Raw genomic sequence first — 14,566 nt, forward strand, 5'->3', positions numbered from 1 at the left:
ACCTTTGATAGCATTAAGACAACGTCAGATAGCCACTCGACGGACCCTGTGAAGATAAAGCAGACCTGATGGACATTTGTGATGGTAGTGCAAACAAAGAGAAAGTGGAGATTAAGGGCTTTCTTTTGAGGCTCTTAAGTGGACTGCCCGGAGGACACCCCGGAACATGGCTCAGCTGTCAGGAATGGGAGGAATGGATACTGTCACTGACACTCCATCCAGAAAGAGATAGCATCTAGGAATGCCAAACAATGGCCTCATTTTTTTTTTACATAGAAATAAATCATTTTACGTTAATATACAATATATGTACATCAATACTCTGGTATGTGAAGAGCTGCTTGCTTTTTTATTTAAAAGCTGAAGAAGCAAAAAATTAGAAACACTGGCAGAACTCGGTTATGCATAACTGAACATTACGCACAAATTACAACATTTTTTGTCTAGACTGGACATAATTTCAACTCCATTTACTTTGTCAGGAACAGTTTTTTATCTTGAGGTACTAAGTCAATCATTTACTGCACAGTTAACAGTAAACACTATGAAGCAGCATGAAACCTAATTTCCCGTTTCAAAATATGTGCATGTATATCATACCAAAAAAAGTACTTTAAATTTGGAGTTCCTAAAAAGGACAATCATTTTAACGGTACACTACTTGCTCATTTTTAAATCAGGGCTTGGTCCCTAAACTGTGTAACCCGCGAGTGTTAATCGTATTTGCAGAGGCAAATTATGAATAACAAACCAAACAAGTGAATTATTTAGTGTCCAACCACAATAACAGGATCATTTACAGCACCCAAACCACAAAAAAATTACAACAGGTAGAAACTCTTCAGTCCTGTAGAGGTGATTCTGCCATTTGCTTCTTCATCCGCTGAATTTTGAGTGTATAATATTCCTCTTGAAGCTTGAGGACTGCCTCCTGTCTTCTTAGCACAGACATTTCCAAATCCATCCTTTCTTGTGAAGTGGCGCAGTGTGCATCATGTGTGCAAGGAAAAGAGTGAGAATTGGACTGTTCACCAGAGGCGGCGGAATAATGAGGGCTAAACTGCACTGCTAGTTGTTTAGGAAAGTTACAAAAAGGGGTCATTTTTTGTCCCGGAGACGTCGAGGATGGATCTGCACCAAAGGCCGGGAGCACAAAATCTGCCTGCTCATGTTTGGCTTTAAATTGTTCGCCACTTGTGAACATGCTTCCATCCTTAGTGCCACTGAAAGAGTAGAATGTTTCCATTTAACACTCAGCTTTAGTTATTACTTACTATTACAAATATATTTATAGAACACCTGTTTTGCTGACTTTCCACCAAGTCAAAGGGTTGAGAGTCGTCGTCATCTTGTTGTAGTACTGAAGGGTTCATCACAGAAATCACAATCTGGGTCAAAGCACTGAACTGATTCAGTGACAGGTCATCCTCTGTAAAAAGAAACAATTTGTTGTATTTTAGTAAACTGAATACGGTATGTGGCATTCTAAATACACAGATAGACTGAAGGACTAACAGTGCTCCATGTTTTTAATGTATTTATGTATTTTATGAGATCAGTTAGAAATAACCAATTATGAATCTGGACATTATAAAGCTGCAGAATTTATCAACAAAACTGTTTTCAAAACTATTTCTGAGACCACTGCAAACGTTTGCTCGCATGTTTCACTTCTTAAATCATAATATGCATGCATATTATGCATGCAATAAGCATAATAATTTGGAACACAGTGTACAAGAGGCTGCGCATCTTACTCATCCGTACCTGTGTGCATCTTCTGTCGTTTGATCTCCTCCCGTGACTTTGCCAGTAGATTTTCCCACTTTTTGCTGCAGTCTGACACAGTTCGCTGCATCTGTGGAAAGGCTGAGTTGATAGTTTGTGTTATCTCGTCCCATGCCTGCCGTTTATCGTATAAGCCACTGGTGCACTTCCCTCGGATTACTTCTTTTCTTTCGTGGACTAGTTGAGCGAGAAGATAACACTCCTGGTCTGTCCAATTGGGTCGACGCTTCCTGCTTGACATCGCTTCAAGTTGCAGTGGCATGATTAATTAATTAAAGAAGGTTTTTATATGACTGGAATACAGTACAAAAAACTATAAATCACTGCAATTGAGTCGCGAATCCAGATCGGTTTATCTCTTGGAGTCTGTACCAGTGTATCACACTGATATTTAAAATGTAAGCAACTCGAAATTAATATAAGGCAATGCACATCTTCATAACGGGCAAAACACCTGCATATATAATATTAAAATATAATGTCCTCCTTGAGCGAGACTTTAAGCCCTTCTGTTCCTCCGGCTGAGTGTAAACAACGTCGTCGCATGGTATTGACGTCACATCCGGGCGACGTGTCAGTTTGTTTACTTGCGGACTCCCCGGCGCTGCAACCATCTCAGACATGGCTGTAGATATAACGCTACTTTTTAAAGCTAGTGTCAAAACAGTCAAAACCAGAAACAAGGCGATAGGGATCGGTTTCGATTCTACCAAAGATGAGATTTTCAAGCGGAGCAGACCCAAGAATGCCTTCTCTCCGAAGGCGAAAGAAGTGGTAAGTCTTTGCTAACTGTAGCTAACCGTGCAAGCGCCGACACAAACTCGCACATTAAACGACTAAACTGTCATGCTTTTAATAAATGTGTTTAAATATTTGCACGCGGTGTTGCTTAACCCACATTTAAAACGTTATCTTCATTGCATGAGTATCTGGTGCTCACGTTAGCGTCATAGTGGAGTCGCTGCTCTTATACAGGCACACACACACAGGGGTGGTGCAAAACTAATGTTTACTTATTCTGATATTTTCTACGCTTTCAATAATAGCAATGCATTTTTTCAACTTTTCTAGGCTACTATGTTAAGCAGCTATTGTATTGTCTAACATCCATTTGCAAGTAATATTTACATTTTATTATCCCTCTCAGATAATCTTTGGAAAATTTGTTGATCGTTGATAATACGAACTTTGCCGTCCTGTTCTATGTTTTCTTACTTCCATTCCTCGCATATACTGAGATGTCAGGTGACAAGTCAGTTTGTAGCTTCAGGCAAAGACCTGATTGATCGATGACTTTTCATACAAGGGCAATTTTAAAGCAACTCTATTTGGGATTTTTATCATGACAAGTTGTCATGGCTAAAGACCAAAGATGTTTGTAAAATAAATGCTTTATTTGGCTGACGGCCACCATGATTCTTTTATGAGGTACTATTTGTTCAAGAAAGTAAGTTTTAGGTTATGTCAAGTCAGATCTGGTAAGGATATCCTGTAATATCAAAGTGTCAAAAGTGGGCCAGTAAATATATTGGAAGAGTCACCCACCCCATCCGTATCTGCGGCTGATATTGTTAATATTGGATCATATTGTGCTATTGCAGCGTTCAACTTACCCGCCGCATTCTCCAGCTGGGAAGCGGCTTGCAGAACCCTCCTGTGAAAGCTGCATATTGATTTAATGACCTGCGTTTGACACTTACACCTCAAGCACCAAAATCTCCCTGAAGCCCCACAATTCAGTATTGACCCCAAAAGAAGAAGCCCTATTATGCTACAGTATTAATTTTAATCATAACGCGGTTCCTTGGAGAGCTAAGTATTTTGGAGGTGGAGATTGGTATAAAAAGTTTGAGAAACATTGTTTCACTATGAGTATAGAAGGTTACCTTGTGTTTATTCTGCGTGATTCGTCTACTGTCATATTCTTAGTTTTAAAAATAAGACTTTGTCTTCATCGTTGAATGAAAAACACGAGCACAGGAACCTAAACAAGAACCATTCTGTTGTGAGCGCCCAAAAAGTGCAGCCATATATCAACGGTTGGCAAAGGACGATTGGCATTTTCCACCCCCCCCCCCCCCCCCCCCCCCAAAACTAAAGTATTTTCTGGATGTCACGAGGGCTGCTTATACAGCAAGGAGTCCTTTGCCTAACATGAGCTCCGTGAAAACAAACCTCTTCAAAGGCGCCTTGAAGAAGCACTTTACATTTCCCTCAGGGAGTCTGGACTTTAAGTTGTGCCTGATGTCAACCATGAAAACATGAGCCGGCTCACCTCGGTCCCGAACAACCGAGTTTTTGTTATGTTACATCAGTATTAGAAATGGTGGTTTAATAAAAGCAAAGCAGAGCGGTGCTGATTCAAAGAAACCCAACTCGATCCTGTGGTGCGGCTTGCCCGCTCTCTTCCCCCCCTACCGCTGTTTCGCTCGCATTGCACATATCATCGGCAACCATCTCGGCGGAGAAATTTAAATTGCCACTTCGGAATGTCCTGACTGCTCACGCTTCCATTGCGGTTTTCTCCCACGTCTGACATGGCCAAGCATTTTTCTTTGTGTGCGAGTCCTCTCTTCACATGCGCCATTCCATAAACATACTGGAATAACATTTGCTTTCTGCTCTCGAACAATTTCTTAAGGAAAGACGATCCTCCCGAGAGCCAGTGATTAAAGGTGGAAGATCAAAAGAGAGAAAATATTAAATTAGGTCCCCGGCAACAATGTTGACGGCCGGCACCAAATGTGTAACAGATGTCGGTGCCCTCCTAGACATGCAGAACGCCCTTTGGAGCGTCACAAAAATAGAAAGAGCATATTGAATTTGACAAATGCACAGCGCTTTTCTCCACTAAAATGCAGCTCATTTAAAAAGAAATTGTAACCAAACAGGATTCCTAACTAGACGAGAGCGACCGCGGTGAGGCGTGCATTTGGCTTCGGTCGGAGGCGGGGGGGGTCTTTGGCCTCAAAGGGGTGGCTCTGGGCCACTGTGATCTTGGTTTCAATGCTCACCTCGTCCCTCTCTACACAGCATGCTTCCCTTCTCAAGTTTAAATGGTGGAGGTCACTCTAAAATTGTTAAATTGTGTGTAGAGAGAAGTGCCGGCTTCCCTGCTGTGCTTTTAGTATCGGCATTCCAAAACTGGCTCCTCCGGCGCTCTTTGACATCTTTCATTGTGGCCGTCTGTGGAGAACTGTTGTCGCATTGGGAGAGTTTGCTTATGATTTCAATAAAGTGTTGTTAGAATAGATTTTTTTTTTTTAAATAAATATTTGCCGTACTTAATCTTGATCTCTATTTTAGCAGTGTTATATAATATAGGTAAGTGGGACCAAAAAAATAGATGGCAACGTTTAATCCAATTGTGGACCTTTCTTGATGGTCAGTTTCAAGAAATTTAGAGACGTTTCATGCAGTGCCTTCTCTATGACAGCTCGATTCTCACAGGAGAATGCTGGAAAAGTCGAAGAGCTCAATTCACTAGTTGTTGTTGGGGTAGCGGGGGGAATAAATAAATAAATAAAGGCCAAAGCCCATGGGAGACTTCAAAATAAAATCAACATGTCAGCACTGCTAAGGTCTCCTTCTGTATCAGACCTGCTTAATTGAATCCAACATAGCATGGCGTCAATATAAATAGCCTTTAGGATTTCAACTGAATCAAGTTAGTCATCATCTAATTCTGTCCGTTACCTGGATTTAACAAAACAAAAGAGACATTCAAGCTGTTTGAAGGGGGGGCAAAAAATGCTAACTAAGCCTTTTTCTCTTGTCTTGCTCATAATAATCCCTCTTGATGGTTTGTTTGGGCTCAGTCAGGGCTGCAGGCCCAACGAGAAAGCGAGGAGGTAAAGTGGGGGTCTTTGATGATGTCAAGATTAGATTTAGCCCGGCAGACTGTCTCCTTCTCTTTGACTTGCAAGCTGACTCGCGTACGTGCACACGCAGCGACGCAAACGCGCACGCCGTGTTGCATGCTCATCGCTACACATGCGGCCACCTCCTTCGTCATTGTTGAGGAATTACTTGCTCTTTATAGTCTTAAATTACAAGAGCAATTGATCCCTCTGACCCCCTGCAAGCCCTTGAGCTTGTGCTGGGAATCCGAGCCCCAATGTATACACACTGGAGACAGCTCAACCCCCAAAGCAGCACTCTTGACACACCCGGCTGCGCCCCTTCTCAACACACACCCATGCACGCACACTCACACACACACTCACACGCACCACCCCTGCCAGGCATTTTTATTTCATTCTAGTTTGGGGATTTAGCACAACCTGCTGGCCTAATTGTGTAGTACAACTTGTGCATCTGAAATACACGCGTCGCAACTCAGTAATACAACCTCGAAGTGAACCGCTGTAAAATCTGAAAACACAAAATTTAACTTGGTCATGAATACAGACACGTCTAATTTTTTTCACTGAAGTCAGCTTTTGAATGCAAGTCTGCTTGCTTGATGTAATTTCCTGTATATTCTCATTGTTATATTTTTATTTTTCTAATAACACAGCCTGGACCTTGTTTTAAATATTAAAAACGCAACGTTTAATTTCCAGCAGTTGTACTGAACTTCAAAACAAAAGCCACTAAGAGAAAACAAAGAATCGTGTCTTTTGTGCTATTAAGTAACTAAAAACGCGTGAGAACACAGAGAGCTTTCCTAAATACCAGTTTCGGCATCACGTCTGCTTTTCTGATTCCCCGTCGACAACCCGCAACACAGAAAGTCTTTGAAGCAAAAGACCGTTTCAGCTACCCCCTTTAATTCCCTCCCAAGCTTAACTGCTCCGAACAACAATTAACTCCTGACCCCAAATAATTGTATCATTACAAGGGTCAGCCTGCCTGGGTTAGCGGGCGACCCGCAGCCGTGTCATACGTCACGCAAGCAAGAAAAGGGCATCTATGTCTGCAACAAATTGCTCAGCCCTGTAGATTCTGACACCTTTTTTTTTCCCCCTGCCGAGTCAGCTCAAATAAAACCTCACTTCAAGTCGATGTGATGCCGGAATGGATGTTTAGAGATATTATTAGACAGCTGGTGCCAGATTACCGCTTACAGCCCAGGCAATTAGATAATTGGTGTTGTTAGAGCGGAAAGGTTGAAGGCCGAAGACATTATGCTATCATAATAATCTCCCGCGCTCGCAGACCCCCGTCACAGTCAAAGCCATTGTGTCATTTTTCAATCCTCAGCTTGTCCGACTTGCGTCTTGTGAGCGGTCCAACAGAGCCCACTGTGTGAGGGGCAGCGCCGCCAGCACAACTCGGCAAACGGGGAAGCAATTGGGTCTTTTTTTTTTTCTTTTTATATTTGACTGAATTACAGGGGCAAATATTGAATTGAAGCATGTTTCCCTCCACACATAGACACTCGGCGATAAATAGAAACACATCCTGAATTTAAAGCTTATTTGCAATCACTCTGCCAGCCAGCGCTCGCCTTTTTATTTATAAGAGCAGTTTGACGGGGAAATGGCAAGTTTGAATTTAGTGCGCCCGTGCGCGGATGAATCGTCAAAGGTAAATATTGTGAATTCACCACCGCGGACGGACATTGGTCACCTGTCGTCTCCAATAAAGCGCAAGATTATACGTTTTAGTCACGCTTAGCTGGAAGAAAATTGCTTCTAGGTAATTTGCTGCTTTGACATGTTTGTACTGACACCGAATTATGTCTTTCTCACTGCGTTTTCCTAGATCATTAACATCACCAAGCTCAAAGACTTCTTGCTACAACACAGGAAGGATTATGTGAGCGCCGCCAGGTAAGCCTCAGCTTCCAACTGTGGGAAATGTCACCAAATGTGACAAAACGCTAATTTTGACGCTTCTGCTGAGCCCGATCAAGCCGTGTGGTCTCAGGCGGCCGGCTCCAGTCTAGTCGTCGGCAATCGCCCGAGTGCGACCGAGCGGAGAAAGATTAACGTCCCGTAAAAACTGAAGCTTCGACTTCCTCTCGACAAGTCTCGAGAGCCACACATGAACTCAACCGCAAGATGACGGTAGTTAGGTGGAGCCTGATTTTCAAAAGCGGTGGGAAAACCCCAGCAACAAATGTTCCTGCTATCTGACTTCCGTGCTTCCATTTTATTGACTGACCCGTTGACCTTCCACTATTGTGGATTGTTGTCGTGTTTCTATCTTGCAGTCTCATCTCATCCGACCTCACCCGCATGTCCGACAACGAACGCGATCAGATTGACCAGGATGCCCAAATCTTCATGAGGACGTGTTCCGAGGCCATCAAACAGCTTCGCACTGATGGTGCGTTGCATTTACGCTCATGTTAGATCGTCTTTGTTCCTTTTTTTTTTTTAAATACACATGACTTTTCCTTCCAGCTGAAAAGCAGGTGACATCAGCTCAGACGAAAGAGCACAGGGGTGCAGTCTTGGACCTCATTGAAATGTACTTGAAAGGTGAGTTGATGCCACTCCAAAAAGAGGTTTGCTTCTCCGTAACATTAAAATGTTTGCTTTGGCCTAAACGTGCGTGTTTGGGTCGCTTTCAAAGGAGTGTGTCAGCTGTACTCGGAGCAGCGAGCCATAAGAGTCAAGAGAATGGTGGACAAGAAGAGACTGTGAGTATTTGTACCTGCGAGTGTTACTTATCCTCATTTCCAGATTTATAAACAGGAGAGTCTTGATTTCAGGTCACGCCTGGGATCTGAGCTGCACAGTCGTGTGGAGAAAATGGCGGATGAAGAGCCCAAGAATGGAAAGATAGTGAAGGAGGAAAGCTCTGGTGGTATGTTAGTCAATTCTGTTTGTTATACTTGTTTTTTCTATTGAGTTTGGGAATTTGTGATCTCCATGTTTTTTGCAATTGTCAAGACTCTTTGTGTGATTTAGACAAGAGTGCAAGAGAGGCGTTGGACCAAAGTGTCAATTTATGGGACGAAGGCAAAGTGGAGGACGAGCTCTCTCCTGAGGAGATCCAAATGGTATGTGGCTCCTCAGACTTCAGTGAGAGTATTTGAAATTTTATTTCGCATCATTTCTCTGTTGCGGCACGCAGGACGATTTCCTGATTGTTTTTCATTTGCATGTGTGCAGTTTGAGCAGGAAAATCAGAGGCTGGTCAGTGAAATGAGCAACTTGGTAGATGAAGTGAGGTGAGTCACCAACTACTATTGTTACCTCTTAAAAATATCAAAATGGCTACCTATGTTATAAATCACTCCATAATGAAGAGTAGAGGAAAATATTCTTGTTTCTTATGTTCTTCAGGCAAATCGAAGGAAAGGTTGTAGAAATCTCAAGACTGCAGGAAATCTTTTCTGAGAAAGTTCTCCATCAAGTAAGCAACAGTCCAACTCCGACTGGTTTCCTGCATGTGAGGTTTTTTTTTCTTTCCCCTAAAGTAACATGTTGCTCTTCGCTTGTCCTGGCAGGAGACTGAAATCGATAACATTCATCAGTTAGTGGTTGGCGCTACAGAGAACGTTAAAGAAGGCAATGAGGATATACGGGAGGTGAGCTTCACAGAAACAACGCGTGTGCTATATATTCTTGCGCAGAGTGGGTTATAAATCGAAAGTCATTTTTTGTTTGTGTCACAAGGCCATCAAAAACAACGCCGGCTTCCGCGTGTGGATCCTCTTCTTCCTGGTCATGTGCTCTTTCTCGCTGCTCTTCCTCGACTGGTACGACAGCTAACAGGCACAGCGGGAGACTGTCCGGCTCAGTCACGTGACGACATCACCAGACGGAGTTTTTAGATTTGGAGACAACAGACTGTTGACAGGTTTTTGCGGCCTCCTCTTCACCAGTTATTTATCTGCTTAACACAAGTTGGAAGGCAGCTTCTGTGGGTGGAGCCACACTTGGATTCAGCACCATGAACACTTTTTGGGTGGCACGGTGATCTGGGCAGGCAAATGCTTGATAAAAGGAAAACGTCATTGGATGAAAAACAGATTTCCCGTTGCGGCTTAATAACTTTAATGCACGCAAAGGTTCCCGCTCAGACAAGATTTGCACTCGGATTTTTTTTCTCCCCCCACAACAATTATGCATCCATAAATCTAAATTCACCGTCATACTGACAATGCTTTGCCTTCAGCAGCAGACCGTAAGACTAATAAAGCAGCTCGTAGCTCATATTGTCATCTCCGAGATAATTCCAGTGACATTTTCTACTATCTTTCTTGACTTCAGGGCTTAAATGTGATATAATGATATTTCCAAGTACTGGCAGATGTTCAGACAAGATTGAGAGCAGCTAAAAAACAAGGCTTGTTCTGGTTAGTGTTTGCTGACAGAAACAATTTCATCACGATGATACGTTTTTATTGAGGTACATCTCCAGTGCCGCCACCACTCCCTAAAAAATGTTATAATTCCCCGTTGATGCCACAAGATGGCAGAAAAAGCACTTCATTGACTTCAAAGTAGTTTTTCCAGCAAATGGTGACAAACAGTTTCAAATAAATAAATCAGCATAAAGATTCAACACCTTTTATTGGTGGGAAAGGTGGGCACTTTATTTCAATTTGTCATTTCACATTGAATGTAGCAAATGCACTTGACTTATTACACTGTATGAAAATGAGGCATTTGTGACCATTTAACAGACATGTACAGGAAAACAAAACATCAGGACAAGCAACTACTTTCAGATTGTTCAATTAAAACAGTCAGTAAATCGACGGCTTCCACTCGCCATCTGTTGACATTTAAAAATGCACACGGTTGCACAATACAGCGTCATTACTATCAAAGCAAAAAACATTCAGTCGAGCAGCGTAAAAGTTGTGTGTAGCCTTTAGCTTCGATCAAGTGTTCACAAAAAGGGTGATCATCTTTTATAAATACACTTAGTTGATACAGCGACAAAGAAGAAAAGCAGTTTGGGGTTAAAGTGCACAACTTAAAATTGTGCAAGATACATTTGATGCTGGTGCAGACAGTTCTTCTCACAACATTTTAGTAGGCCTTAAAAAGCACTATACGTAATTACCAGAAAGCAGCAGCTGTCTTATTGAATACATGTATTAAATACAGCTTTGAAATGATCGTCAAGAGTAACTCGGGTGGTGTCGACGATTCCCTCCTAAATTCTTATGAATTTGGCAATTATGCTGCAAACATTGCTGTTGTCATGACAACTACAGTAATCCAAACAAGTTCTATTTGAAAGCAATAAAAGCAAAGTACGATTCTAATTGTCGTGCGTGCATGTTGATCTAAAAGTGTCACAAACATGAGATAGTTCACAGTTATTTCACTAAATTGAAGACTAACGTGTTTTTATGCACAAAGTTAACATCAAGAGTGTGTGCGCGTGTGTGGCCATTTTACATGTATGTAAGCCACTCAGCTGTGTATCAATAAATAACAGCATATGCTATTCAAACAAACCACAAAGCCAGCTGAAGGCTCATCTTGCTGTAAACGTGACCCCAATTTCCACACATTCAGCCGACCTTGAAGGCAGCGCAGCACCTCGGGCACGTTTAGAAGCAGGACTTGAGTTTGCTTGAATGGCACAACCATATTATTGATTCCCCCCTCGCCGGGCGAGGCCACGCCCGATCGGTTAGGCCAGCTTCTGCGCCGTCTCCGTCTCCTGCTGGGTGACCTTCTCCTCAGACATGATGGTCATCCACGGCGAGACGGACCGAGTGATGGTCTGCTTGGCGATGTTGTAGTGGTTGATGAGGGTGAAGAGGCGCCCGCGGCTCCCCGGGCCCTGGTGGGGGAAGTTGCCGCCGTACATCCCAGCTGGCATACAACGACCTTGCTGCTCCACAGAGAGAAAGTCATAAACATTAACCTTTCATTAAAGAAGTCATCTCGTTGCTAATACGAATCCCGAAGGGGGTGGGAAGATTAGATTGGCATGGCAACACAGAGGCGGAAATCTCATTGGACGTAAACGCTTAACACACATTAACTGGAAGCAGTCGAGCGGAACTATGAAATGAAGAGAATAGACCACTGGGAAGAAAAGAATACCATATTGTGGAACCAGGAATAGAATTTAGGTTGTGAATGTAGGTCAGCAAAGAAAGCCTCGCTTGCCCTGCAGGCTTGCCACTGTTGGATTTCACACCTGGATCCGTTGCTTTGCTCAAGAGACCCAACATTTATACCACGTAATATCTTTAAATAGTTATTCTACACACCGTATAGACAAAGCTGTCAGGGCATGGCTGCTCATACTGGTAGACCTTGTAGACCACCAGGAACACCACACACACCAAGAAGGCCAGAGCACAGATCACCAGCAAGGTCACCTGGACGAGGAACACAACAATCAGGACATCAGGCAACAAATGAGACAAAAGGTAGGTGCAGTGATTACTGGAATATTTTGTGTTTTAGTTTTCCTCAGAAAAAACTGACACCATATAATACTGTTTTTTTTCCTTCACACAGCAACGCAACAGTAGGTTATCAAAGAGGCGAGGACTCCCTGCAGCACTTCAAAGCTCGCAGGAACTCAAAAAGAGGTTTTGATCACATCTGACTATGACAAAGATCATCTGTTGACTCAGAGCTGTTTTATTCCAGCATATGTTCAAATTGTCCCATTCAAAGAGTGCACGTTTGCCAGCCACCGAGGTGGGAGAGAAACTGCTATTGGGAGGCCATCACCATGGCAGCAGCTGATTTAATGCGAGCGGCTAAAGGAAGCGTCAGGTGAATCATCGGTGAGCACGATGGATTGTTTAGTCAAGTCGCACGACAGGATGTGGAAGTGGGTCAGAGTCACTTTGAGTATAAATAATAATGCAACAGATAAGCGAGTTATTCCTATCTATGGCCTTATTTAAGAGAATTGTTTGATGTTGGTTAACTTCCAAGACTCACATACCAGTATTTTTTATTTTCTATTTTATTTTTTCTATTTTTTTAGTTGCTATCGTGAGCTAATTTAACGTTTCATGCAAGTTAATAAATGAGGAAAACTTGCACATCAAAATGGGTATTGTATATTTAAAAACAGCTAATTTATTTTTACTTTTGGACATTTCAGAGAGCAGGAAGCTTACTTTGAGTCGCTCGGACACGCCTTCGATGATGCTTATTGAGAACTCTGCAATTTTGGGAGATCTGATCTTGCCCTTCTTGGTCTCACCGTCATAATCCGCCTTTGTCTTCACCACCACCTAGAAACACACATACAGATAGAATATATGCATAATTAAGCTGTGCATATTTCAATCAATAAAATATACATAGATATACATTTATTCATAAATATATATAGTGGTATAGAGATATATATTTTAAATTATTTTATTTTTGATTTGCATACCTGGTTCCCCATCCCTGAAATAGAGCTCTAGATATCCACATATCTAAGATCCACCCATGACTTGAAATGTTTATTATATAAAATCTAATCCCTTACCTTGTCTGGCGGAGGGAAATGAAGCTGGCTGGCATCTAAAGGTGTGATGAGGGGAATTGTGTCAAATCCATCTTCAGAAGCCCCCTTCCCATTGTTTTTCTCACTGAAATTATTTCCCAGTTTAACCATTTTGTGCGCACACCAACCTGGAGGAGGATGAAGAGGAGAGGAGAGGGGGAGGGGGATGTCATGCACCGGCCTTTATTATTCATATCAAGCATCACATGCTATTGTGGTGATATAAATCATCCACTGAGTCCAAATTGGCTTTTCTTCCGAAATATACGAACCATAAATAGCATTACAGTGATCTGAGGTGCTGCCTTTGTGGACCGTATGGGGGGTGGGGATCACATTAATCGCGTCACCACAAAAATATAAAATATCGGAACACTCACCTTGTCAGTCGAGCGAATTGTTTTGAAAAATAGACTTTATTTCTGCAGCGGTTTTCCCTCCTTAAACGGGGCCGTGTGTTGTTGATTGTGTCATTCACACAAGCGCCTTAACGTGTGACGCAGCCGCTGTGAGGAGGAATGAGAGGAGATGAGAGGAGCTGGTGCACAATATGGCCAAGCTGCTTCAGTCCCCTCTACATGCTGCATGCTGCACTGCAAGTTAGTGTTGGCTCGTGAGTGAACGATTCGTTCAAAAGAACGGTTTATTTTTTCAGTGAACGAGAGTGAACGAATCACTTCCTAAAATGATTGCTTCTTTTTTCAGTTCATATGACTTCAACCAGTAGGTGTCTTAATGCGCATTGAAGCTGGTGCCACCCCGCCGTAAAACAAAACGAAGAAGAAAATGCCAAAACATTGTTATCCAATATATCTACTGCAATTTCACATTGGATTGCTGGTTTGAAATTTACTTTTTATTATTATTTTTTATTTATTTATTTATTTAAAATAAACATTTATGTTAAAACTTGTCTGGTGTTTTATTCCTTGTTTTTATATTCGCCAATTAAAACATAAAAATCAGACATTTGGTTCACTGCTTTATATGACAATGTGTCTTGCGTTATATGAGTTGGTGTCCCCCAAAATAAGAAATGTCGGCATAACGGATTTTTTTTCAACCTTTTATTCAAACACATTCGGTATAATAACACCATCAATGACGTCACAGATCAAACAGCCAATCAGAAAGTGGGGGTGAGGGCGGGTGTGGCACTTTTCACTTTCACTTAAGCTTTTTCCTTAATGAAGTGGCCTGTGATTACGTACACTTTATGGACAGGTACATTACACGTGGTAAAAAATAAATAAATGAATAAATGAATAAGAAAGTGTAGCGAACGATTCGGTGAATCTTTGGAGTGAACCGATTCTAAAGATTCCATTCACTTGAGAACTGGAATACACATCACTAGTACAAAAGAGTGCAGACGGCCCAGGACTGC

At 42.2% G+C, this 14,566-nt stretch overlaps 2 protein-coding genes and 1 long non-coding RNA gene across 4 annotated transcripts; 1 reads left to right on the top strand and 2 right to left on the bottom strand.

Annotated features, from left to right (window-relative positions):
• Positions 1-328: 328 nt before the first annotated feature.
• Positions 329-1,917, bottom strand: LOC125977690 (uncharacterized). The gene is made up of 3 exons (XR_011087793.1): positions 1,768-1,917; positions 1,300-1,429; positions 329-1,223 (listed from the first exon to the last, which is right to left on the bottom strand). It is a non-coding gene; the product is annotated as an uncharacterized lncRNA (long non-coding RNA).
• Positions 1,918-2,409: 492 nt separating this feature from the next.
• Positions 2,410-10,450, top strand: stx18 (syntaxin 18). 2 transcript variants are annotated; one of them, XM_049734525.1, is made up of 11 exons: positions 2,410-2,562; positions 7,498-7,565; positions 7,949-8,064; positions 8,142-8,219; positions 8,314-8,380; positions 8,453-8,547; positions 8,634-8,743; positions 8,856-8,914; positions 9,030-9,099; positions 9,194-9,274; positions 9,363-10,450. In XM_049734525.1, exons 1-11 carry the CDS (start codon positions 2,410-2,412, stop codon positions 9,456-9,458), a joined length of 993 nt encoding a protein of 330 aa, XP_049590482.1. In that variant the 3' UTR covers positions 9,459-10,450. The 2 variants fall into 2 exon arrangements, with proteins under 2 accessions (XP_049590482.1, XP_049590483.1); XM_049734526.1 differs by having other exon boundaries at positions 8,652-8,743.
• On the bottom strand, positions 10,246-13,763 carry LOC125977692 (neuronal vesicle trafficking-associated protein 1). The gene is made up of 5 exons (XM_049734530.2): positions 13,560-13,763; positions 13,162-13,307; positions 12,800-12,916; positions 11,930-12,040; positions 10,246-11,544 (listed from the first exon to the last, which is right to left on the bottom strand). The coding sequence occupies exons 2-5, from the start codon at positions 13,288-13,290 to the stop codon at positions 11,341-11,343; spliced, it is 561 nt and encodes a 186-aa protein (XP_049590487.1). The 5' UTR covers positions 13,291-13,307; positions 13,560-13,763; the 3' UTR covers positions 10,246-11,340.
• Positions 13,764-14,566: the final 803 nt, after the last annotated feature.

This window comes from Syngnathus scovelli, chromosome 11 (genome assembly GCF_024217435.2).
Source record: "Syngnathus scovelli strain Florida chromosome 11, RoL_Ssco_1.2, whole genome shotgun sequence".
Classification (NCBI taxonomy): domain Eukaryota; kingdom Metazoa; phylum Chordata; class Actinopteri; order Syngnathiformes; family Syngnathidae; genus Syngnathus; species Syngnathus scovelli.

Coding starts and splice junctions, on each gene's coding strand:
- stx18 (XM_049734525.1), top strand. CDS start 2,410: ATGGCTGTAGATATAACGCTACTTTTTAAAGCTAGTGTCAAAACAGTC. Junction 8,381..8,452: donor ATGGTGGACAAGAAGAGACT/GTGAGTATTTGT, acceptor TCTTGATTTCAG/GTCACGCCTGGGATCTGAGC. Junction 8,744..8,855: donor CTCCTGAGGAGATCCAAATG/GTATGTGGCTCC, acceptor GCATGTGTGCAG/TTTGAGCAGGAAAATCAGAG.
- LOC125977692 (XM_049734530.2), bottom strand. CDS start 13,290: ATGGTTAAACTGGGAAATAATTTCAGTGAGAAAAACAATGGGAAGGGG. Junction 12,917..13,161: donor ATTTCCCTCCGCCAGACAAG/GTAAGGGATTAG, acceptor GTGTGTTTCTAG/GTGGTGGTGAAGACAAAGGC. Junction 12,041..12,799: donor GCGTGTCCGAGCGACTCAAA/GTAAGCTTCCTG, acceptor TTCCTCGTCCAG/GTGACCTTGCTGGTGATCTG.